The sequence below is a fragment of the Gasterosteus aculeatus genome, chromosome 1 (assembly GCF_964276395.1).
Source record: "Gasterosteus aculeatus chromosome 1, fGasAcu3.hap1.1, whole genome shotgun sequence".
Classification (NCBI taxonomy): Eukaryota; Metazoa; Chordata; class Actinopteri; order Perciformes; family Gasterosteidae; genus Gasterosteus; species Gasterosteus aculeatus.
In genome coordinates this window covers 402,037-426,536 of record NC_135688.1, presented here as the reverse complement: position 1 = coordinate 426,536, position 24,500 = coordinate 402,037, and the positions used below count along the sequence as shown (strand labels likewise).

Here is a 24,500-nt window from a genome sequence, read left to right as displayed (position 1 = left end):
AGGTTCTATCTGATGGTGGTTCTACGTGATGGTGGTTCCATCTGATGGTGGTTCTATCTGATGGTCGTTCTATGTGATGGAGGTTCTATCTGATGGAGGTTCCATCTGATGGTGGTTCTACGTGATGGTGGTGGTCCTGCAGTGGTCCTGCTTACTACTCACAATGATTTGAATCATCTCTGTCATATGAACTGAATGTGTCGTTCATCTTCTACATTGTTCATTCTGTCCTCATGACGTCATTGTAGTCCGTCCATCAGGAGACGGATCCTCTGACTCTCACTGAGGTTTCCCCTTTTTCCTCGTGGAAGGGTCTTGATTTTTGGGGGAGATTTTCCGGTGCTGATGTGATGGTTTGATGTGTACAGACCAAAAAGCCCTCTGGCAGATTTGTAATTCGCGATTTTGGGCGTTACAAAATAAAATGAATTGAATTGATATGTTATGATTGTGATATACATGTATATCGGGTTTTTAAAAGAAATTTTCACATGATTGTTATTTTATTTTCGTTAATTTTCTAATTATATTGGCTTTACGAGTTTTGGACCTTTTTTGACAATGATATCATATATATATTTATATTTATTGGTCAGTGGGTTTGCGGACGGTGGGCGGTACGAAGTCTCTCCTCGGCTGTCCATTGGGTGTTATGCGGGTGTAGGGTGGAGCCATGCTGTTCATTGGTCACTTGCTAGGGCAATGGGCGGGGCTCAGTTCGAACTCGAGTCCCGCCGCATTGAGAAGTGTCAGGTTTCCTTTGGCAGAGCTCGTGAACTTAAGCTGGCCCTCCATCATCATCATCATCATCCTCTGCGAGGGGTTCTGATCAACTGACCGGCTCCTGCTTCTTCTCATCGGCGGGCTTTCGTGGACCAACACCGCGGTGAGAGGATGGCGGAGGGAGCAGACAGCGGCTCGGCTAACCCCGCGAAGAGGAAACAATCAGCGGAGAGGAAGAGCCGTCTGAGCCACAAGAAGAGCTCCAGCAGCCGGGTACGTCCGAGCTAACTGCTCGCTAACCGCCAGCATCACCGCGTCGTTAGCTCCGCATTAGCATCACCGTCACAGCGGCGGTTCTTCCAGCTCCGCAGGCGAGTTTGGAACTTTTCAAGAAGTTTGAAGACGAACTGTTACCAAACTTATTAACGGATTAACGGATGAAATAGAGATAATCTCCTAAAAGTCAACATTTGATCAACTTCTAAATCACCGCAGCGGCATAACGGTAGTTTTGTCTGCTAACTGCTCGTAGCAACAAGCTAACGGCTCGTTAGCCACTATGTTGATGACATCTGATATAAGATATATAAATAGATACAATCTTAATTCTAATCTAATATAGAGATATAACTCCGGCCTCAATAGTTCTGTTCCTTCGACTGATGTCCTCCAAGGTGCTTCACCATTGACCAGTAAATCCACCTGAGATCAAATGTCATGAAGTAATTGTTGGTGCAGACCTCCGATCAGCTGACTCACATACAGCTGAAACCTTCGTGTATTTTATTAATTCAATAATAATATATTTAAAACATGTTGTGGTTAGATAATAGATTGCTGCTGTAAACGAGGAGTGTTGCCTGTAGTGCTTCAAGCTGACTTAAGCATAAACTAGTCTAAAGCCTAGTTTAAATAAACAAATAAATACACGTGACTCCGCCTGTTGTTCTGGAGGTGAATCGCTCTGCAACACACGCGAGACTTTACAACCAACACGCTGCGGCCTCAAGCTTTACTAAGGTTCACCCGTTGGCTTCTTCTGGGATGCTTTTATTGTGAAAGTGGACCTGATCAACTTGTTCCTGTGTTTAGTTGACGTGAGAACGTCGGACTGACTGAATGTCAACGTGTGCGTGTTGTTTCAGGTGAGTCTGGAGAAGGTTTTGGGTGTCAGCACAGCCAGCAGCAGCGGTCTGACCTGCAACCCAAAGTCCGGACTCATCGCGTACCCGGCAGGGTAAGCCCCGCCCCCCGCCCCCCCCCCCCCCTGTAGGCCCAGGGCGTCCAGGTGAAGACCTGTGTCTGTGTTCCAGGTGTGTCATCGTGCTGCTCCACCCAAAGAAGAACAAACAGAACCACATCATCAACACGTCCCGGTGAGTCCGGCGCTGCACCGTCAATCATGCACCTCTGGGGAGGGAAACGGAAGTAAGGGTGTGTTGTGTTTTAGGAAGCCCTTCAGCACTCTGGCCTTCTCCCACGATGGAAAACACCTGGTCACTGGAGAGGTGGGGGCTCACACACACACACACACACTCTGGGGGGACACCAGGGAGCACAGGTGAAGCGGTGTGTGTGTGTGTGTGTGTGTTTCAGAGCGGCCACATGCCCTGCGTGCGGGTGTGGGAGCTGGGCGGAGGTCAGGTGGCTGAGGCCCAGACTCATAAATACGGCGTCTCCTGCGTGGCGTTCTCCACCAACAGCTGCTACATCGTGTCCGTGGGGTACCAGCATGACATGACGGTCAGCGTGTGGGACTGGAGGGTGAGCGCCACGTGGCATCGTGCACTCTGTGGGGTTGCTGCAAGTAATTGACAACTGAAACGTGATGACGTTTGTCCTCCTGACCTTGTGCCTTTGAGCAGAAAGGTGCCATCATTGCCTCCAACAAAGTGTCCAGCAGAGTGCTCGCCGTCTCCTTCTCTCAGGACAACAGCTACTTCGTCACAGCGGGAAACCGACACCTGAAGTTCTGGTACCTGGACGCCTCCAGAGAGCGACGGGTACCAGCATCTCCTCAGCCAGCTGCTGCTCACCTGCCCGCCAAGCAGCACTCTGAGCCCTGTCTTCTCATCCCGCCTGCAGGTGAACAGCACGGTGCCTCTGATTGGTCGGTCAGGGTTGCTAGGAGACCATAAGAACAGCGTGTTCAGCGGTGTGGCGTGCGGCCGAGGCCTCATGGCGTCCAGCACCTACAGCGTTACCAGCTCGGGTCTGCTGTGTCTGTTCAACAGAAGCCGGAACCTGGAGGCCTGGGTCGACCTCAAGGTCAGTGGCAGGACACCCCGGCAGTCAGAGCGCTGCGCGCTGCACCCGTTAGCTCACAGCAAGACGTGCACGCGGGCCAACGCGTGGCATCACGTGATCAACAGTCCGCGCTGCCGGCTGGTTGGTTTTAGAAATGAAAGCCTGTTGAATAAGGCGGCGTTGTCGTTGCTGACAGACGGCGGCGGCGAGCTGCCTGGTGGTCAGCGAGGACTTGATCTTCTGCGGTTGTGCTGATGGGGCGATCAGGGTGTTCGGCTCGTCCGGCCTGCAGTACGTCAGCACCCTGCAGCGGCCCCACCGCCTCGGCGTGGACCTCACGCAGAGCGCTCCGCACGGGTACGAGCGCTCGCCCGCCTTCAGCTGCTGGGGGACACGGCTGCTGCCCCCACCCACTAAGTCTCGTTGTTTCCACGCAGCCCGCCTCCCGACGGGCCCGCCCGCTACCCCGACACCGTGGCCGTGACCTTTGACCCCACCGCGCGGCTCCTGACGAGCGTGTACAACGACCACAGCGTGTACGTGTGGGACGTCCGGGACGTAAGGAGCGCCTGCAAGCTGTACTCTGCCCTGTACCACAGCAGCTGTGTGTGGAGCGTCGAGGTACTGCACCCACCCGCACCCCCACCCACACACACACACCTGCACCCGCACCTGCACCCGCACCCACACCCACACCCACACACACACACACACACACACACACACCCACCTGCACACACACCCACACACCCACCCGCACCCACACGCACACACCCACACACACACCCACACCCACCTGCACACACACCCACACCCACCTGCACACACACCCACACACCCACCCACACCCACCTGCACACACACCCACCCACACCCACCTGCACACACACCCACCCACACCCACCTGCACACACACACACACCCCCACCCACACACCCACCTGCACGCACACACACACACCCACCTGCACACACACCCACACACCCACCCACACCCACCTGCACACACACCCACCCACACCCACCTGCACACACACCCACACACCCACCCGCACCCACACACACACCCCCACCCAGACACCCACCTGCACGCACACACACACACACACCCGCACACACACCCACACACACCCGCACACACACACACACACACACACACACCCGCACACACACCCGCACACACACACACACCCACCTGCACACACACCCACACACCCACCCGCACCCACACGCACACACCCACACGCACACACCCCCACCCACACACCCACCTGCACGCACACCCGCACACACACCCGCACACACACCCGCACACACACCCGCACACACACACACACACACGCACACACACCCACCTGCACGCACACACACACACACACACCCACACACACACCCACACACACACACCCACCTGCACACACCCGCACACACACCCACCTGCACCCACCTACACACACACACATACACACACCCACATTTAAAGGGGTGTCCTTGTCCTCAGGTGTATCCGGAGCTCTCAGGTGTGTCTCTGGCTCTTGCGCCGTCCTCCTTCCTCACCTGTTCATCAGATAACACCATCCGACTGTGGCACACCGACCCCCCCACTGGACTCAGAAACCAGTACAGCCACGTAAGACCAGCAAGGACACAAGAGCAAAAGTACCCAGGACCAGCCGCGGCGTCTGAGCGGACGAGTGTCAGACTTCCTGTTTGCGTGGCAGGATCTGCAGAGGATTCTGTACGTGGGGGAGAACACGCAGCACCTCCAGGCCGAGAGTGAGAGGGTGGAGCCCCCTGCCGCCGGGGCTGACGGGAAAGCGGGCATCAGAGTTCTCAGCATCAGTCCTGATGGACAACATCTGGCAGCCGGAGACCGTTGTGGAAACCTACGGTGAGGATACTGACATTTAGAGTTTTATTAATATATGTCTTGAAAATTCATTAATTTTAGATTTATTTTTCTAAAGACTAAATTCTATAAATGAATCACTTTAGAAAGTGTGTATTGTTGTTTAATTCCCCCATGTGATCGTCTTTGAGGTGGAACACGTTGAACTACGACGCGTTTGAAGTCCCAACAGGACGTGAGAATAATCTCATAATTAAGGCGTTAACTTTCTGTCTGCTCAGGATCTTTGGTCTGGAGTTCCTGGACCAGCTGGTGAAGATCGAAGCTCACGACTCCGAGGTCTTGTGTCTGGAGTTCTCCCCCACAGCCACAGGTAGGGTCAGAGGTCACGGCCAGTGAACCACACATGTAAAATATACAGCGTGACTAACATAGAGATCATATCTATGTATATCTGGATGGACTAAATACGCAGTCTGTGAAGAAGATGAAGAGGAGCAGCTGAACTGACCGTGTGTCCTCTTACTGATGAACGTAATCAGGCGTGTGTGTTGCGTCATACAGGTGTCAGTAACCACACGAATGCGTTCATGTTCCACACACACCACGTTCGTCCTGCTACTCAAACATCAGTGTGGACGTCCTCGTCCAGTCAAATGCACAAACATCACGTCTGTCTGTACAGCAACGGTGATCCACCTCATGGCCTCAATCCCTCGGTGGATCTCTGCTGCTACAAGCAGCCGACTCCACGTCTATTATCCCATGAAGGGTCCTTCAGCACACGAGCTGTTAAGGTGCTTCCTCCTTCAGCGGAGGGACGGCTCACCTGACCACGATCATCACGTCATGCTTTCAGGTGTGAGGCTGTTGGCCTCGGCCAGCAGGGATCGGCTGATCCACATCTTCAACTTGGAGAAGAACTACACCCTGGAGCAGACCCTCAACGACCACTCGGCCTCCATCACCGCTGTCAAGTTCACAGGTGACGTAGATCCTGTGTGCCCTGAAGCCAAGCAGCTGGTGGTGTTTGACCCGGTGCTCCTTGTGTCCAGGCGAGAGTCCTCAGGTGGGCTTGGTGAGCTGTGGAGCCGACAAGAGCATCTACTTCATGTCAGCTGAGCAGGTGGGAACCAGCAGCTATGGACACACACCTAGTGTGACGTCATCGTGTCTGACGGGACGTCCCCTCCGTGCGGGACAGGTGGACGGGGGGCTCAGGTTCTCCAGGAGGCACCACGTGGTGGAGAAGACGACGCTGTACGACATGGACCTGGACTCCTCCAGGACTCAGGTCTCCGTGGCCTGCCAGGACCGCAACGTCAGGTCCGAGAGTAGAAGAAGAGTCTGTTCATCGAGAGGAGAAGAAGAGCTGACTGCTGCTGCTCCTCTTCCAGGGTCTACAACGTGGAGACGGGGAAGCTGAAGAAGTGTCTGAAGGGCTCCAGCAGTGACGAAGGAGCTTTGCTGAAGGTGTTGATGGTTGATTCAACCCGCTCGAACCCAACGGAGCGGATGCTCGCTGATCACATTCATTGATTACTGAACGCTCTGCAGGTCCAGATGGATCCGTCCGGGTCCTACTTCGCCACCAGCTGCTCCGATAAGAACATCTCCATCTTCGACTACGAGTCGGGCGAGTGTGTCGCCACCCTGTTGGGACACTCGGGTGAGTAAATCCTGGATGTTTCTGCCTCCAGAGCGTTGGACAACGTGTGACTCGCTGCTCTGTTTCCTCAGAGATCGTCACCTGCATGAGGTTCAGTCCGGACTGCAGACACCTGATCACCGCGTCAGGAGACAGGTGGCTGTCATTGTGGGCGGGGCTCTCGTCGTGGGCGGGGCTCTCGTCGTGGGCGGGGCTGTCATCGTGGGCGGGGTCATTGGCTGCCGTTATGGTAGTTATTCAGTCTCATTGGTCGTAGTGGAGATGGTAAAGGGGCACAGCCAGAAGCTTCCTGTGTGGGTGTGAACGTTTGCTCTGTCAGCCCTGTGATTGGCTGATGTACCCAACAGGATACGCGCTTTGAACCCGGCTGGATGGAGACGAGTAAACGTTTTCGCTTCATGATTCTGTCGTTGTGTAGTTGTGTGTTTGTTTGGCGGCTGGACTCTCAAATGACCAGCACCATGAGGAAGAGGCGGGGCCTTAAAGTGTCCGCCGCCCCTGCAACCGGCCGACGCAACCAGCAGAACATCAGGTGAGGGGGGGGGCTGAGGACCTGGGGGGGCAGGTGTTGGTTCTGCGCTGATGTTGTTGTTGTTGTTGCAGGAGGGAGACCTTCATCACCGGACCTTCCTCCCAGCTGGAGGAAGAGGAGGAAGAGGCTGACCTCGGGACTCCAGCGAGGCCGGACTGCGCTCAGGGTGAGTTGGGGGGGAAGAGAATATCTTTATTATGTTTTAATAAATAATCCGGTTGCGCTGTGCTTTGTTGTTTCAGGCGCTCAGCTGCTGCAGACCAACGGGAAGCTCCCCATGTGGTTCAGGAAACTGGTTCGTACCTGATCACTGCTCCAGTGCCTTTGAACCCGCCCCTTTACCAACGCACGTGTGTCTGCAGCAGGGGCAGGGCGGAGCCTCCGCAGCCGTCCAATCAGCTGCCGAGCCTTGTCGGGCGAGGAACCGGTGGGCGGAGCATCTGAACCCTCTGACCATCTGCGCCAACTTGTCCCCGAGTCCCACTAAGAGTCAAGAGGAGGAGGAGGAAGAGGAGGAGGAAGAGGAGGAGGGCGACTTCCACCCTCAGAGTCTGGAGAGTTTGCTAGGAAACGAGGAAGAGGAGGATGCAGAGGACGAGGAAGAGGAGGAGGTGCGTTCACATTTTAATGACTCGTTCCTCTCGTCAAAATAAAAGTCTATAATAACTAGAAGTTTTTGCAGCAATTTTAAGCTTTGTTCTGTCACACGATGCGTTCAGGGACCGTCCGACAGATGAAAGTCTGCATTATTGTTTTTGAAGCCCCTTCAGCTGTCTCTGTGCGATGTTCAGGTGCTCCCGATTCCAGCTGACGTCCTCCACCCAAGCACCACCCTAACCCACAGGTGAGGTTCTTCTTCAGCCGTGTGTGCGTCCCTTCTTCCTCCACTGAACCCGCTTGGTTTCTCAGGGAGTTTGAGGTGGGGGCCGTGACCTGTGACCCCCAGCCAGAGGTCAAAGCTCAGAAGGTGTGGCGCACCGAGCTGAGTCCGGACTCCGCCTGCTTCGACGGCTCGGCAGGGAGCACGGAGCAGCAGCAGGACGTGGGTCAGTGGGCGGGAAGATGAGCACGCTGCTGCCGTTGCTGTTGTTGTTGTTGTTGTTGTTGTTGACGACGCTGTCCCCGCCCTCAGACACCGACTCGCTCAGCCAGGGGAGTTCTGTGGGCAGCTCGGTTCTGGAGGATGAAGAAGACGACAGGAACTCTCTGAAGAACCACTTTGACACTTTGTCCTCCAGCCTGAGCGACGGTACCAGACGCTCTTCATCACCCCCCCCCCCCCCCCCTCACCTGCCCACTCATGTGTCCCTGTGACCTTTGACCTTTCAGAGAAGTTTGACACCGACCTGAGGGCCCTGCAGCCAAACCCTCGGGAGGAGGAGAAAGACTACCTGAACCCTCGACTCAGCATCTCCACTCGCTTCCTGTCTCGGTTCCAGGACCGGATCAGGTCAGTCTACCCACAATCCTCAGGGGCGGTGAACCGTCCTCATGGGGATAACAGACCTTCTCCCGCCTTGTTTTTAGGGTGTGGCCGAGCCGAGCTCCGCCCCCTGTGACCATCCCGTCCAGAATCTCTGAAGAGAGCGGCGTAAGCAACACATCGGTAGAGCGCGCCTGAAGCACACGTGGCGCCGCTGACCCGATCCGCTGCTCTCTGACACCTGGTGATTGTCCACAGGTCGGCGCCGAGCCGAGAGGGGGCGGCGCCCTGACGGAGTCGCCTCGGAAAGAAAGCAGCAGCAACGTTGGTGAGTTGAATCTGTCAACAGGACGTCTGCACCTCAGTTACCCTGCCAGCGTTTGATTGACAGGCTACCCACGATGCATCATGGTCCTAGAGGCCCCGCCTCCCCAGTGGGAGGAGTCAAATTTGTGTCAAATAACACGTCGGGTCATGGCGGATTATTCAGAGGTGTGTGCGTGCGTGTGTGTGTGTGTGTGTGTGTCATCAGTGAAACGCAGCCACTCAGTCCTTTGTCGTACAGCCTCCTCCATCATTTCCCATCAGTCCCTTCGCCGCCCAACACGCCGCCGCCGACACTCCATGGTGGCCGTCCAGTGCAGAGAGGCACTGCGAGGTGTGTGTGTGTGTGTGTGTGTGTGTGTGTGTGGGAGGTTGGTTGGTTGGTTGGTTGGTTTTCGGGCTTTCTTCACAAGGTCAGAGGTCAATCTGTCCGTCACTTCCCCCTGGCGGTGTGGGCCCTGAAGCGTATGACCACTGAGAAGTGAAAGCTCACCTGATTCTCCTTTCACCAACCAGACGTCACCTCCAGTCAGGTGACATCATCGGCCCAGCAGGGGGCGCTCCGGCTCGGCTACCTGGGAACCACAGCCAGCTCCAGGGCCAAACTGACCCAGGACCCCCCCCCCAGCCTCGGCCCCCAGGAGGAGGAGGAGAACATGTGCTCCTCAGACCTGTGTTCTCCTGCTGGTCTGGACCAGCATCAGGACCAGACCAGCAGGTAACGTCCTCCAGGTCTTAAGTGACTTAAATGTCTCTAATGCCAAAGTAGTTCATTTACTGTGAGCGATATGTTGTGGATTCATTTATTCAGTTTGAACTCTTTTCTAATTGTCCTCTCACTCACTGACTGGAGCTGAGGACCCACCCGTCCATCATGTCTCCTCCTGTCGTCCCACTCTTCTGCTCCTTGTCCCTCTATCTGGTTGTTGATGCTAAACTAACGGTCTCAGTCTGCTGACCCTCCGTTCTGTCTCTGCACACAAACACGAGACCGTTGTCCCACAACTGGTGTCTCTACATTGTCTTGTCCTAAACCTTTTACCATCAGTGTCACAATGACTCCTGTCTGTCCAGATCTCTGCAGCCTTCCCTAGTGGGCGTCTCACAATAGCTGTGTCTCTAGGCTGCATCCTTAAGGACGGATTGGTCCACCGCGTACGTCACTCGTCCTCGTTCTTAGAAAGTGATATTTCAGGTTCATAACTTCAGTATCGTTACAGAATAAAGACACAGAACCTGAACTCTTAAACTAACTTAGTTGGGTTCTTCTCTCAGCCTGAAGTATATCGAGCTCCGCAGGAGAAGCTTTTCTTCCTAAATTAAATGAAATAAGATATTTTTCTGTAATTTGGCTTTTAAGACTTTTACTGTCGAGCTCAGCAGGTTGCTAGGCAACAGGAGCAGTAGCTGATGACTCATGAAGTCCCCCGTAGGACAGACGTCCCATTCCAGAGACGCTCGGTTCAGCCAGAAGGCTGCAGGCTGGGGACGCAGCGCATATCCGTGTCCTCATGGCGTCTCCCTCCATCTGCAGGGACACATTAATATAGTTCTATCACGACCCCTGACCCCTAAAACCGCCATGCTGCAGTCAGTTTGATGGGAAATGTTTGTCATTTTTTAAAAGTACAATTCAACAGTGTCTAAAACACACGTTCTAAAGTGATTACTTCTTCTACAAGATTTAAACTTTTAATTGGTTGAGTTTCTTATTTTAATCAATTGACATCTCGTTAACAGTTTTGAAGTTGGGTGAAAATATTTTTTGAATAACGTAATATTTTGACGAAGGTGTATTCAATTCCCGTCTCTCGTCTGTCAGCGTCACTCTGTCGTCACGGCGACCCATGGCGAGCCCGCTGGTGCCAGAGGGCGGAGTCAGGAGGTTGAGCAGCATCAGCAGCATCGAAGAGACTCTGACCAGTCACAACCAGACCTTCACCCTCAGCCCCGCCTCCCCCGCCACAGACACGCCCACATTCTGTGACAGCGACCCGTCTGACTTCGTGGGGCGGGGAGAAGGTTCCGGAGGATCCCAGACCCGAATCCCGACTAGTCGAGGTACGGCATTGTTTTTATGATTCATTACAAACGCATTGTGATTCTCACTTAATAAAACTAATTTACTGATTCATTCTGAAATTAAACAGGTGTGAGGCTCTCCAAATCTCCAAATTGCGATTAAAAGTTTGTTTTTTTTGACAGTGGTGGTCCTCTGCAGGGTAACGTTAGATGGAAGTAGCCTAGCAGCTAGCTTAGCCTAGCAGCTAGCTTAGCCTCGCAGTGCGTAAAGTGGTCCATTTGCACTCGTCCCCCTTCTGTTTGTGGAAGAATTCCTCCGCACAGTTCTTCTGTTTTTCTTCTAATGCAAACGTTCTCTCCATCTAACTGACTGCCGCTGGCGGCGGTTTCTTTGTTTACCTCCGGCACACCGCAAGTAAACAAAGTTGTGATAACTGCGTTAAAATGTTTTATCGCATTAATCTCTGCCACATAATCGCATAACGCAGGGAAATTCAACTAAAATATGAAGAGGTGCCGTTAAAGAAGATTTCTAGAAGCGAAGGTCCAGAAGATCATAATGTGACCGAGTGTGATTAAATAGTGTAACATTTGCATTTAATCAATACACGAAAAATGAAATAACTAGAATGAAAAGCTTGAATTTCTGCTTCATTATTGAACAGTCAGCAAATCCTAAATAATGAATCTAAACACATTTTGACAATAATAGAATATATATATATATATCCACTCTTTTTTGGTAAGTGGGAGAAAGTATTTTCCCTGCAGGATGTTAAACCTGGTCTTAGTGCATCAGGGCCGATCTCCTCTCACGTGGAGGAGCTCATTGTGCCTCACGATGGCGTTTTAACGGGTTCTGAGCTCATGACACACTGGTTCAGTGCTGCAGTGGGAAGTATGAATAGAAACCAGCCCGTCCATTGAGGATTAAATGCTCGACTTTCACTGTCCACTTGTTCCTCATGCGTCTCACCCGTCTCTTTCCGTCTCACTCGTCTTTTTCTCAAATGTCGCTGTCTTTCTTTTCTTCCTACAGTCTTTTTATTTCTAATTTGCCGCTGCGTCTCTCGTCTGTCTGCAGTATTAAGACGATATCATCATCCTGCTGGAATGCAAAGACCCGATTGGTCGAGTAGCATCACGACTCGAATGCTATTGGTCGGTGCTTTAAGCCACGAGCGTAAAGACGAGTAAAGCTGCGCCGGAACAAAAGTGTGATGTCACGTTTAAATCATGTCTTTATTTTTTGTTAAGCTTGTGGGACGGCTTGTGGATCCGGACAGCGATCCGCCAGTTAGTGACCTCTGGCATAAGTTAACATGTTAATACAAGTTAATGTTGACCGCCCCTAAACAAATATGTATATTTTCATAATATTGAATTAACTTTTCCAAAATACATTTATTTTCTTTAACTTTTTCTCAATTACATCTTACCTCATATTTTATTATAATACATAAATGACCTCTTGACACCTTTTTTGTCTTCCGTAACAGACGGCCCGCCTTCCTCCTCCTCTCCTCTGTCAGAGAAGTCCCGCCTCCTTCAGCTGGGTAACTTCCTGTCACATGGGCCGAGCTGATCGGAGAGGACGGACTCTGGTACGTGCTGAACCCTGTGTGTGTTTACAGGTGAAGACGATCAGCAGGAGGAGCAGTCTGTCAGTCTTCAGCACTGTCAGCAGATCGCCAACGAGCTGAGACAGACGGCGAGACGAGCCGTGCACCTGTACCAGCAGGTGCGTTAAGCTGCTGCCAGTCTACGTTACTATGGCGGCCACACTGACAAACCGCGGATAAGAGACTACATGATGATATCATAATGTTAAATTACCTCCAATAGCTAGCGTAGCATAGCCGCTGCGGCTACTCAATGCTATGCTAACGTTCTTTGCTGTCGTGCCCTGTACTAGTTTTATAAATGCTGTCTGACATTAACATCACATGTCTTTAGCTGAAGCTTTTATCCAAAGCGACTTGCATTAAGTGCATTAAACCATAAGGACACAAACTCAAAGTGAGATGAGTGACGTTAGAACATGTAAGTGCTACAGTGTGTTCGTCTGTTAGTGGAGGAAGAGAGTCCCTGATCCACTGAGGCAGAGATGCTGTGATTGGTCGGCCTTTGTTCGAGGGGGCGGGAGTCACGAAGGAACGAACACTTTGAGTCAGTCACGAGTCATATTTTAATAAGTACACAATGTGATTAAGAAAAAGTCTAAATATCAGAGGGAAATTGTACGTATTTAGAGAAGTTGATTCATATGAGGAATAAAAGGTTTGACTCCTTTTTTAGAAGCTGTGATAAAAAGTCTTTATTTTGCACAGTATAATTACAACAAATGTATAAACCCCATTTGTGCTGAACACAAATAATAAGTTTATATAAGTAAATACAAATCCTCCCCAGCTCGGCCCGTCGGTTGGCGATCGGTGTCTTCAGATGTCTTCCGTACTGGAGGGTGCGTTTGATGTCGTTCACGCCGAGCTCCAGGCGGTGTTGCGGGGGAGTAGAGTCCCGTCCGCTGAGCTGCAGGAGGACGGGACAACGTCCCTTCTGGAGAAATACTCCGAGCTGCTGGTTCAGATGACCCAGAACAAGCTGAACCGGCTCTGATCCGGGACCAACGCTAAGAGAGAGGACAACCCTCACTTTATCAGTATTACATTTAAAGCACCTTTTAGTTAGTTTTTGTGACATTTCATCTGTTTTTAAGTGTTTTGAATCGCAATCATTGTACATAAATCCTTGTTTTATATGTTCCTTAATAAATGTGTCAAAGTTCAATATTTCTTTCTTTTGCTTCTATAACCCGCCTATTCCTTATACCTCACTATGATTATTTATTTAAATAAATACAGCCAAAAGGCTATTTTGTGTTATTTGATTGACAAACGGCTGTTTAAATTTGTCTTTACTAAACAACAAATATTTATTTATGAAAATGAAATGATCAATGACGTTAAAACCCCGGCGTCTCCTTTAGGGGGCGTGTCCTGTCTGCCGTCTCAAATGTAACCCGGAAACGAACGGCGGGCGTTGATTGGCTGAAAGACCCGGCAGTTTGCAGCCCCGCCTCCTGTCAGTGACACATCTCTAGGAAAGATAGTGAGAACAACAACAACAACAAACACCAGAGAGGAGGAGGAGGAAGAAGAGCGAGCAACATGGCGGCGGGGCGGAGAACCCGACGCTCACCACGCGGCCGCCTGTAGCTCCGTGCCGGTGTAGGGGCGTCTGTCAGCGGGGAGACCGCAGGAGGCTGCCCGGGCCGCGCGCAGTCATGGCGGATTCACCCCGAGTCCCGCGGCACGGCGGCCGGGACGCGGCGCCCGCGCTGCCCCGGGCCCGGTCGACGGAGGCCTGGAAGAGACACATCGTGGGCCAGCTGAAGCACCGGGACCGGAGCCAGCACGACCGGTACCAGGACCTGATCCGCTTCTGTACGGTCGAGTAGACTTTTTATCCGTTTCTGAGACGAGTGTTCCGGGTCGGTTCCGGTCGGCTCACTGGGCGACAGAACCTCTGCAAAGTTTAACTACTTTCACACATCCAATTAAAATACGTTTTTATTGAAGTTTGGTTTAGAAAATTCCTGTCCCACCTTTTCTGGTCTGTCTACTCAGTAGATAAAAACAGTAAGATGTTGATTTATATCCGATGAATCATCATATCTCCTCCGAGCCCAACTCCATCTAGAACAGGGGTCTCAAACTCCGGCCCGCGGGCCACTTCCGGCCCGCCGGGAGGTACCGACTTTTCTAACTTCATTGAGAATCCAGCAGATCACAGCGACTTGACTTAAAGCGGCTTTAGAAAGGAACACTAAGGGATTCTGTATTTCCTTCTGAAGTCTGAAACGGGTCATTTGGCCCATGTTTTGATAACGACCAGCGGACTGACTGGTGACCCGTGGCGATAATCAGAGCCCGGGGGGGCAGAAGTCAGTCCAAACGACCCGTTTCAGACCTTATAAGGAAATATAGAATCCCTTTGTGTTCATTTCTAAAGCCGCGCATTAAGACATCCATCCATCTTCACACGGCTCATCCTGCACACGGGGTCTTGGGGGGCTGGAGTCCATCACAGCAGACTTCAGGTGATAGACGGGTTCATCCTGGACGGGTCACCAGCCAATCACAGGGCTCCACAGAGACACACAACCACTCACACACCTACAGGCAACTAGTCCCCATCAACCTGATCCCCAGAGCAGGTCTCTGGACTGTGGGAGGAACCCGGAGAGAACCACACAGACACGGGGAGAACATGCAGACTCACACAGAAAGGCGTCTGGGCGGAGTGGAACCAGGACCTTCTCGCTGTGAGGAGACCCTGATAACCACCGTGCCGCCCTGCACTAAGACATACATCACTTTATTTAAGACGCTGCGCTACTTGCAAGTTGCTGTGATCTGCTGGATTGTCAATAAAGTTAGAAAAGAACATGTACGCAAACTCAGGGTCACAAAGATACTCATTTAACGTTACATTTACCCAACTGAGATCGACTTAGGCCGTTCTGAGAAAGGATCCGATCACCGACCACGTTTCGTACTCGGCGTCACTCTTTAGTTCTCTGCCTCTGAACATTTCCTCCAGGTTCCGTCGCCGTAACTACTAAACTCTGCTTGAACTAAAACTGACATATTCTCAATGGAGTCTGGTTGAGCTGGGAGACGGTATGTAAAGTGACTAACTTTATATTCCTATTGAACAGGAAGTAGTCCGAAAACTAAACTGTTCCACTTCCTCTGCCAGTGACTCATATCATCATCATCATCATCATCATCATCATCATCATCATGCCACTTTAAACAGATGATTCATAATAAATAAATTCAACCCAAAAGCGCAGGTTTACCCTAAAAGATCTAAATCCGATAAATCTTAAACGGGTCATATTTTGGATGGAATCTGGTGTGGCGGTGAAACAGGAGCCACCGAACCGTTGATGTGCTTCTGCTGTACTTCACCAGCCGTAGCTGATGGTAGCTTAGCTGATGTTAACATGTAGCATAGCATGCTACCGCATGTAAAGTAGCTGAGAGTGGCATCTATCTTAGCTGAGCTCTAATCTGAAGTCGGCATGTAGCATAGCTGATGTTAGCATGTAGCATAACTTATGTAGCATGTAGCGTAACTGATGATGGCGGCCTGTAGCTCAGCTGAGGTTAGTGTGTCGGGTTCTACAGGTGACCCAGTAGGAACCAGGACCAGTTCTGACTGCTCTCTGCTTTCAGACAATCGGTTGCTGGAGAAAACCCGGCTGACCAAAGGAATCCTGAGCGGCTCCCCCAGGTAGCTCACCTGCTGATACACCTGGAGTCACCTGACCTCTGACCTCTAACGACGATGACAAACATGACTGTGTGTTTGTTTTGTGCCTCCAGACGTCCTGCAGACGTCTCCTCTGACGGCCGCTCCGTCCCGTCTCTGCGTCAGCAGAACGAGCAGCTGAGGAAGACTTCAGGAGAGGTGCACGCGCACACAGAAGCACCCGGATGCTTTCTGAGACACAAACCAGTTGGAATATTTTTAGTTTGTCTAAGCCTTCTGCGGGGGGGGGGGGGATATAAGCCACCGCTTAATGACGTGTGATGTAATGTATCAATGTTGATTCCATTTTGAAGAAACAATAGTGGATGATGTTCGGTAATGTTTGAGATGTTAAAGAGGGGCTGATCTCTTCTTCTGTGCTTCCTGTTCTAAGCTGGCCTATCAGGTGCTGGAGCTGCAGCAGCAGACCAGGACCAGAGAACTTCTTCTGGAGGAGCAGCAGTACAGGTGAGGCCCCTATGAGGTCACACGCTGCTATACTACATGTAGTATAGTAGGGCATATACTAGTATATACTACATGTAGTATAGCAGGGCATATACTAGTATATACTACATGTAGTATAGCAGGGCATATACTAGTATATACTACATGTAGTATAGCAGGGCATATACTAGTATATACTACATGTAGTATAGCAGGGCATATACTAGTATATACTACATGTAGTATAGCAGGGCATATACTAGTATATACTACATGTAGTATAGCAGGGCATATACTAGTATATACTACATGTAGTATAGCAGGGCATATACTAGTATATACTACATGTAGTATAGCAGGGCATATACTAGTATATACTACATGTAGTATAGCAGGGCATATACTAGTATATACTACATGTAGTATAGCAGGGCATATACTAGTATATACTACATGTAGTATAGCAGGGCATATACTAGTATATACTACATGTAGTATAGCAGGGCATATACTAGTATATACTACATGTAGTATAGCAGGGCATATACTAGTATATACTACATGTAGTATAGCAGGGCATATACTAGTATATGCCCTGCTATACTAGTATATACTACATGTAGTATAGCAGGGCATATACTAGTATATACTACATGTAGTATAGCAGGGCATATACTAGTATATACTACATGTAGTATAGCAGGGCATATACTAGTATATACTACATGTAGTATAGCAGGGCATATACTAGTATATACTACATGTAGTATAGCAGGGCATATACTAGTATATACTACATGTAGTATAGCAGGGCATATACTAGTATATACTACATGTAGTATAGCAGGGCATATACTAGTATATACTACATGTAGTATAGCAGGGCATATACTAGTATATACTACATGTAGTATAGCAGGGCATATACTAGTATATACTACATGTAGTATAGCAGGGCATATACTAGTATATACTACATGTAGTATAGCAGGGCATATACTAGTATATACTACATGTAGTATAGCAGGGCATATACTAGTATATACTACATGTAGTATAGCAGGGCATATACTAGTATATACTACATGTAGTATAGCAGGGCATATACTAGTATATACTACATGTAGTATAGCAGGGCATATACTAGTATATACTACATGTAGTATAGCAGGGCATATACTAGTATATACTACATGTAGTATAGCAGGGCATATACTAGTATATACTACATGTAGTATAGCAGGGCATATACTAGTATATACTACATGTAGTATAGCAGGGCATATACTAGTATATACTACATGTAGTATAGCAGGGCATATACTAGTATATACTACATGTAGTATAGCAGGGCATATACTAGTATATACTACATGTAGTATAGCAGGGCATATACTAGTATATACTACATGTAGTATAGCAGGGCATATACTAGTATATACTACATGTAGTATAGCAGGGCATATACTAGTATATACTACATGTAGTATAGCAGGGCATATACTAGTATATACTACATGTAGTATAGCAGGGCATATACTAGTATATACTACATGTAGTATAGCAGGGCATATACTAGTATATACTACATGTAGTATAGCAGGGCATATACTAGTATATACTACATGTAGTATAGCAGGGCATATACTAGTATATACTACATGTAGTATAGCAGGGCATATACTAGTATATACTACATGTAGTATAGCAGGGCATATACTAGTATATACTACATGTAGTATAGCAGGGCATATACTAGTATATACTACATGTAGTATAATAGGGCATACAGTATGTGTGTGTGCATGTATATATATGTGTGTGTGTATATGTATCCTTCATTTTTCTCCTAAATGACAACATCTGTGTGGTCAGACTGAAGGAGGAGGAGCTCCGGCTGGCGAGTGCGTTTGATTCCCGCAGGGTGCTGCAGCAGCGGGTGGAGCAGGTTCAGCTGGAGAACGCTGCGTTGAAGACGAAGTACGATGAGTTGCTGGAGCTTCGGAGACGAGAGGAGGCGGAGCTCCGGGAGGAGAAGCTCCGTGGGGATCGTCTTCTGGAGACCATGATCCAGGAGAGACAGCAGGCCGCCGCCCACATGAACAGCCGCAACCAACGCAGGTCTAGGTACCTGAACCCGGCTTGACACCTGAACCTGACACCTGAACCCGCCCTGACACCTGAACCTGCTCTCACACCTGAACTCCCCCTCCTCTGTCTCTGTTGTCACCAGAGCTCGGGAGGCTCACCTGCAGAAGGAGCTGCAGTCTGCTATGAGGTCAAAGGTCACCGTGGAAAGGTGAGATCCACCTGCAACCATTTTAGTGAAGTCTGAATATCTCAAGATGGAGCATATAAGTATTTTAAATATGTCGACGTTGACGGTGATAGTTGTCGTGGCAACGTGCCTGATGCTGGTTTGATATCTCTAGTTGTTTCAGCGCTCCGAGCTCCAGATCGACGTCTCCTAAGTGTGACCTCCAGCTGGAGTCCAGAGAGCGAGGTCACAGCAGACTGTTCAGGTTCACACGGACATTTCTGAACTTATTGATTATTATGGATTTATTTGATCGTCATCTTCATCGCGGGTCTCCTCTGGTTGTCTCAGGTCCTTGTCTGCGTCCTCTCCCAGGATCCTGTCCTCCTTTAGAGACCTCTTCCAGTGAGTCCTCCTTCCATGTTGATCTTCTCTGTGTGGTCGGACCCAGGTTAGTCATATGACTGTGATGTCAGCAGGAGAAGGCGGGGCCACTCTGTATGCAGCATGGAGGAGGACCTGGTGTTTCCTGTGAGGGTCAATCTGTACGCTCGAGTCCCTGTGAGGGCGCTGCAAGTCCTGGTAATGCACTTAGTACACACTCGGTACACAGTCGGTACACAGTCGGTACACAGTCGGTACACACTCGGTACACTCTTTAGTACACACTCGGTACACTCTTTAGTACACACTCGGTGTGTACCGAGTGGGGGGGAGGTACCTGAAGCTGCCTCCGTCATTCTGTCAAATCGACACTCCGCCAAGAGACCCGCCCTCCTCTGACTTTGATTGGTTTGTTTCCGGTTCACGGCCAATCAAACCAACGATGGCAGCGAGTTTTAGCCAATCAGCGGCAGAATAGGTCTTCTACAGCAGTGTGTATAAGTACATGAAGTGTATCTACCCCATCAGGAGGCCCATGAGCAGGGCATTAACGCCGTGAGGTTCAGCTCCAGCTCTCACCTGCTGGCGACGGGGGGGACGGACCGAGAGGTCAAAGTGTGGGAGGTCCGATCAGGTGAGTGTGGCCACTACTCTGACGTTTTGTCATCGCGATGACCTCACTGACCTGTGATGATGTCACCAGGCTCGCTGACTCACAGGACCACCCTGGACGGCAGCACCGGGGGGATCACCTGCATCGAGTTTGACCCCATGGTGAGGTCACCTGTCTGGGGGAGGGGCTTAATCTTATTCTGTGATTTATTTCAACATTCTAAATCATTAATGAAAACGTTTTCAGGGCTTCAGGATCCTCGCGGCCTCCTACGATAAGTCGGCCTTGTTGTGGCGTCTGGACGACTCTGTTGCCAAGGTAACCAGAGAGTGACCATCTGTTCTATGAAGACTTCCACATGGCGCCACCCGTCTGACTCACTTGTTCGTCTCCCTTTCTCAGCTGACCCTGACGGGTCACAGGAGGAAGGTGACAGCCGCGAGGTTCAGTGGTTGTCTTCATCAGGTGGTGACGGGCAGCGAAGACAGAAGCATCAGGTTGTGGGACCTGCAGAGAGCCGCCTGTGAGTCTGATCAATGACTAATCAGTACCTGACCAGTGACTGATCCATAGCTGATCAATGACTAATCAGTACCTGACCAGTGACTGATCCATAGCTGATCAATGATCAATGACTAATCAGTACCTGACCAGTGACTGATCCATAGCTGATCAATGATCAATGACTAATCAGTACCTGACCAGTGACTGATCCATAGCTGATCAATGATCAATGACTAATCAGTACCTGACCAGTGACTGATCCATAGCTGATCAATGATCAATGACTAATCAGTACCTGACCAGTGACTGATCCATAGCTGATCAATGATCAATGACTAATCAGTACCTGACCAGTGACTGATCCATAGCTGATCAATGATCAATGACTAATCAGTACCTGACCAGTGACTGATCCATAGCTGATCGCTGATCAATGACTAATCAGTACCTGACCAGTGACTGATCCATAGCTGATCGCTGATCAATGACTCCTCCCTCCAGGTGTGGAGGTGCTCGAGGTGTCGTCTTCCTGCAGCGATCTGGTTTGTTCTGAGAACTCGGTGATCAGCGGACACTTTGACTCCAGGATCAGAGTGTGGGACACCAGGTGACCTCCTCGTCCTCACCTCCTCCTCTTCAACACGACCTCCTCTTCTTCATCACCTTCTCCTCTCCTCCTCTTCAACACGACCTCCTCTTCTTCATCACCTCCTCCTCTTCACCAACAGTAGAAACCGTAGATTTGAACCCTGTCATCCTCTCATTCTTCTTACCAGCCGTTGCTATGGCAATTCCTCGTCTCCCTCTGTTACTAAGCAACAGCTCAGCCAACGTCCCCCCTCCCCTCTTGAGCCATCGGAGTGTGAGCCAGCTGATGATTGACAGCTCTGTCCTCCAATCACACACCAGCGTCTCCCCTTGTTCATACTGCTCATAAATGATCAGTTTTATCTAATGTTCTTGTTGTGGTTTCATTATTGTTGCGTTCTAACTGATCCGGTCGTCCTCAGGCTGCTGCGATGCGTCCAGGAGCTTCCTGCTCAGGGGAAAGTCACCTCGCTGGACATCAGCTCTGACCATCGTCATCTGCTCAGCTGTTGCCGTGACGACTGCCTCCAGCTGGTCGACTTGAGGGGGCGAAGCAACGAGCGTGTGTGCTTCAGGTGAGGAGCAAACGTCCCACTGTGATGACGTCATTTATTGTTTGTTATGAATCATATTTACTGATTCTGTGATTGTGTCTCAGAGCCGAGGGATTTAAATGTGGCAGCGACAGCAGCAAAGCTGTGATCAGGTGAGGCCCCCTACTTCTGATAACGCTAAGAGGTCCATCATAAGTTTACTGTGTTTCCTTTTGATCCGACGTCAATCGATGTTTGTGGTCGAAAAACAGAGAAAAGCTGCTTCACCTCCTGCTGTTTCCATAGCAACGGCGGGACCAGGATGCTGACAGACAAAGGGGCAGACAGATATACAGTGAGACAGAGAGACAGACAGTGACGCGGACGGACACGGTTCCCCGCTGGGTCCTCTGAGGTTCCACAGGACCAGCTGCTGAATTATCACAAACTTTTAACGTCGGCCAATGAAAAATAATTAGAATCCAAAACAGTTGAAACGGAAATAGAACCAGCAGAAACAAAACCTGTGGATGTAGAACCAGTCAAAGCACAACCAGTAGAAACCGTATAAATAAAACCAGTAGATGCAATAGAAACTGCGCCATGTAAGTCATTACTCGTTGTCTGCAACAACACACAACAACATAACAACACACACATGTTGTGTGTCCATATACGTCATTAATTAAGAACATGTTTTTTTATGTCGTCCCCTCTCTTCAGTCCGGATGGCTGCTTCCTCGCGGCCGGATCGGCAGACGGTGCTGTTTACATCTGGAACGTATCAACTGGCAGCCTGGAGACCCGCCTCCCCGACAGACACAGGTAACGAGTCCAGATGTTAAGGTCAGAGGCCCCGTGATGCTTCCCTGAGGAACCCCTCATATATACTAATTCTCCCTTCTCTAGTTCTTCTATCAGCGCCGTGGCCTGGTCGCTGTCTGGCGAATACGTCGTGAGCGTGGATAAAAGTAGGCGGGCCGTCCTCTGGAGTGACATCTGAGCAGACCAGTCCAGAGGTCCCGTCGTGACGACATAAACGGATCATAGAGCTGCCAAAAGGAACGATTGTGTTTTTAAGCTATTTGCTAATTGGATAAAATGGATGTGATTTATGCTTTTTTACTGTTAAAGGGGGACAACGAACAAAGGGACGTACATTTAACTGTTGTGAGTAATTTTACATCTGATGGTTACTTTAAAAAAAGCTGCCATAAAAGTGTGTTTTTCCAATTCCACAGAATGTTTATGTTTTGGGTTTTTTCAAACTTCAGCCCTGATCAAAACTGACAAATATTTATTACTTTTAATATGTGTTTTAATGCCATCCATTTGTTTACTTGTCAAATGACAAAAAATGAATAAATATACACTTGTTTTTCTAAATGCAGAGGAATAGTTGTTATTACATTACATCACACGTCATTTATCTGACGCTTTTATCCAAAGCGACTTACAATAAGAACATTTCAACCATAAGGACACAAACTCAGAAGAACAAGAAACAAGAAAGTGTGATTTCCTCAAATAAGCCGATGTACAACTTGCTGTAGATAAGAACCATTATAAGTCCAATGTAAGTGCTGCAGTTAGTTAGTGTGTTAGTGGAGGTAGAGTCTGAAGAGGTGTGTCTTTAGTCTGAAGATGTGAAGGCTCTCTGTGGTCCTGATGTCTTCAGAGACCTCCTTCCACCATTTAGGAGCAGGACAGCAAAGAGTGGAGATCTAGTCGAGTGTTTTGCTCTCAGTGAGGAGGAACAAGCAGTTTATCACATGCAGAGCGGAGAGTGCGGGTCGGGATGTCTGGTTGGACCAGGTCCTGGATGGAAGCTGTACCCCATCCATTCACAGCATGGTACCTGAGCACCATGTTTAGAACTGGATGAGCCACCGGTACCAGTGAAGAGAGCGGAGGAGTGGAGGAGTGAGGGAGAACTTAGGAAGGTTAAAGACCAGTGGAGCTGCTGCATTCTGGATGAGCTGCAGGGATGGAATGGAGGTAGCAGGAGACCTGCAGGAGAGAGTTACAGTAGTCCAGGAGGGAGACGACCAGAGCCTGAATCAGTACCTTCTGAGTGAGAAGGACGTGTTCTCCTGATGTTGTAGAGCGAGTATCTACAGGATCGCGTTGTCGCGGTGATGTTGGGAGTCAGGGAGAGTCGGCTGTCGAGTGTGACGCTGAGGTTCCTGCAGTCAAAGTGGGCGTCAACACGGAGTTGCCAAAGTTGACTGTCAGGTCCTGTGTCCGAGAGTTTTTCCCGGAAAGAGAAGTAGTTCCGTCTTGTCGGGGTTGATTTTCAGATGGTGGGCGGATCCACTGAGAGATGTCAGTCAGACAGGCAGAGATCCGAGTGAGGGAAGGAGAGAATTAGTTGGGTGTCATCAGCATAGCTGTGGTAAGAGAAGCCATGCGAGCGAGTTGGTGTAAAGCGAGAACAGGAGGGGACCCAGGACGGAACCCTGAGGAACTCCAGTAGTAAGAGGACAAGGTTCCGACACAGATCCTCTCCAGGTTACACGGTAGGTGCGTCCGTCGAGGTAGGACGAGAGAAGGGAGAGAGCAGAGCCTGAGACACCAAGTTCCTGAAGGGAGGAAATAAGGATCTGGTGGTTGACTGTGTCAAATGCAGCAGAGAGGTCCAGAAGGACGAGGACAGCGTGGCCTTGAAGCCTGACTGGTGGGGGTCCAGGAGATTGTTATGGTGGAGATAGGAGGAGAGTTGGTTAAAGATCAGTTGTGATAAGTTATTAAATAATTAAATTATATGCACTCCAGGAGAAAACATATTATTATAGCTATGTATTTATAATAATATATGTGTAATCCCAAAGATGTTTTTTACCCTATAATAACAAATCTCTCCATAATGACCTGCATTACATTGTTGGTTCTGATCTTGTGTGTTCACACAGCAGAGGACACTGGAGGCACCATTGGGTTGTTAGCTTTGCTTGTCAACAGTTGTTTGTCTGGGTTTTTTTTAAGGTGAAGATGATGAAGCTCCAGGCGGTTTCACACTCATTAATGAGGAGGCAGAAAGCTGCTGCCTTCGATCTGACCTCTT

At 49.7% G+C, this 24,500-nt stretch overlaps 2 protein-coding genes across 40 annotated transcripts; both read left to right on the top strand.

Moving 5' to 3' along the window:
- The first annotated feature begins 700 nt into the window (after positions 1 to 700).
- wdr62 (WD repeat domain 62) lies at positions 701 to 14,168 on the top strand. Of its 32 annotated transcripts, none has more exons than XM_078105437.1 (34): positions 701 to 996; positions 1,869 to 1,960; positions 2,037 to 2,099; positions 2,174 to 2,231; positions 2,320 to 2,466; positions 2,589 to 2,726; positions 2,809 to 2,991; positions 3,167 to 3,327; positions 3,408 to 3,591; positions 4,471 to 4,599; positions 4,691 to 4,860; positions 5,100 to 5,191; positions 5,678 to 5,803; positions 5,874 to 5,944; positions 6,023 to 6,144; positions 6,216 to 6,291; positions 6,376 to 6,487; positions 6,559 to 6,622; positions 6,906 to 7,019; positions 7,091 to 7,185; positions 7,262 to 7,314; positions 7,382 to 7,630; positions 7,811 to 7,863; positions 7,929 to 8,065; positions 8,152 to 8,268; positions 8,349 to 8,469; positions 8,547 to 8,625; positions 8,701 to 8,770; positions 8,975 to 9,100; positions 9,283 to 9,484; positions 10,589 to 10,827; positions 12,288 to 12,344; positions 12,423 to 12,529; positions 13,201 to 13,578. In XM_078105437.1, exons 1-34 carry the CDS (start codon positions 895 to 897, stop codon positions 13,405 to 13,407), a joined length of 4,116 nt encoding a protein of 1,371 aa, XP_077961563.1. In that variant the 5' UTR covers positions 701 to 894; the 3' UTR covers positions 13,408 to 13,578. The 32 variants fall into 32 exon arrangements, with proteins under 32 accessions (XP_077961563.1, XP_077961545.1, XP_077961554.1 ...); XM_078105419.1 differs by having other exon boundaries at positions 7,781 to 7,863; XM_078105428.1 differs by having other exon boundaries at positions 2,320 to 2,487; positions 8,547 to 8,610.
- On the top strand, positions 13,853 to 22,822 carry atg16l2 (ATG16 autophagy related 16-like 2 (S. cerevisiae)). Of its 8 annotated transcripts, none has more exons than XR_013468142.1 (19): positions 13,853 to 14,234; positions 16,035 to 16,092; positions 16,185 to 16,269; positions 16,505 to 16,578; positions 18,433 to 18,684; positions 18,791 to 18,856; positions 18,990 to 19,079; positions 19,166 to 19,219; positions 19,294 to 19,396; positions 19,727 to 19,832; positions 19,902 to 19,972; positions 20,058 to 20,129; positions 20,214 to 20,334; positions 20,817 to 20,922; positions 21,326 to 21,478; positions 21,562 to 21,609; positions 21,743 to 22,041; positions 22,160 to 22,261; positions 22,346 to 22,822. XR_013468142.1 is itself a non-coding variant. In XM_078105585.1 (18 exons), exons 1-18 carry the CDS (start codon positions 14,075 to 14,077, stop codon positions 22,437 to 22,439), a joined length of 1,815 nt encoding a protein of 604 aa, XP_077961711.1. In that variant the 5' UTR covers positions 13,853 to 14,074; the 3' UTR covers positions 22,440 to 22,822. The 8 variants fall into 8 exon arrangements, 4 of the variants coding, with proteins under 4 accessions (XP_077961711.1, XP_077961706.1, XP_077961714.1 ...); XR_013468141.1 differs by having other exon boundaries at positions 19,291 to 19,396; XR_013468144.1 differs by having other exon boundaries at positions 13,926 to 14,234; positions 18,481 to 18,684.
- Positions 22,823 to 24,500: the final 1,678 nt, after the last annotated feature.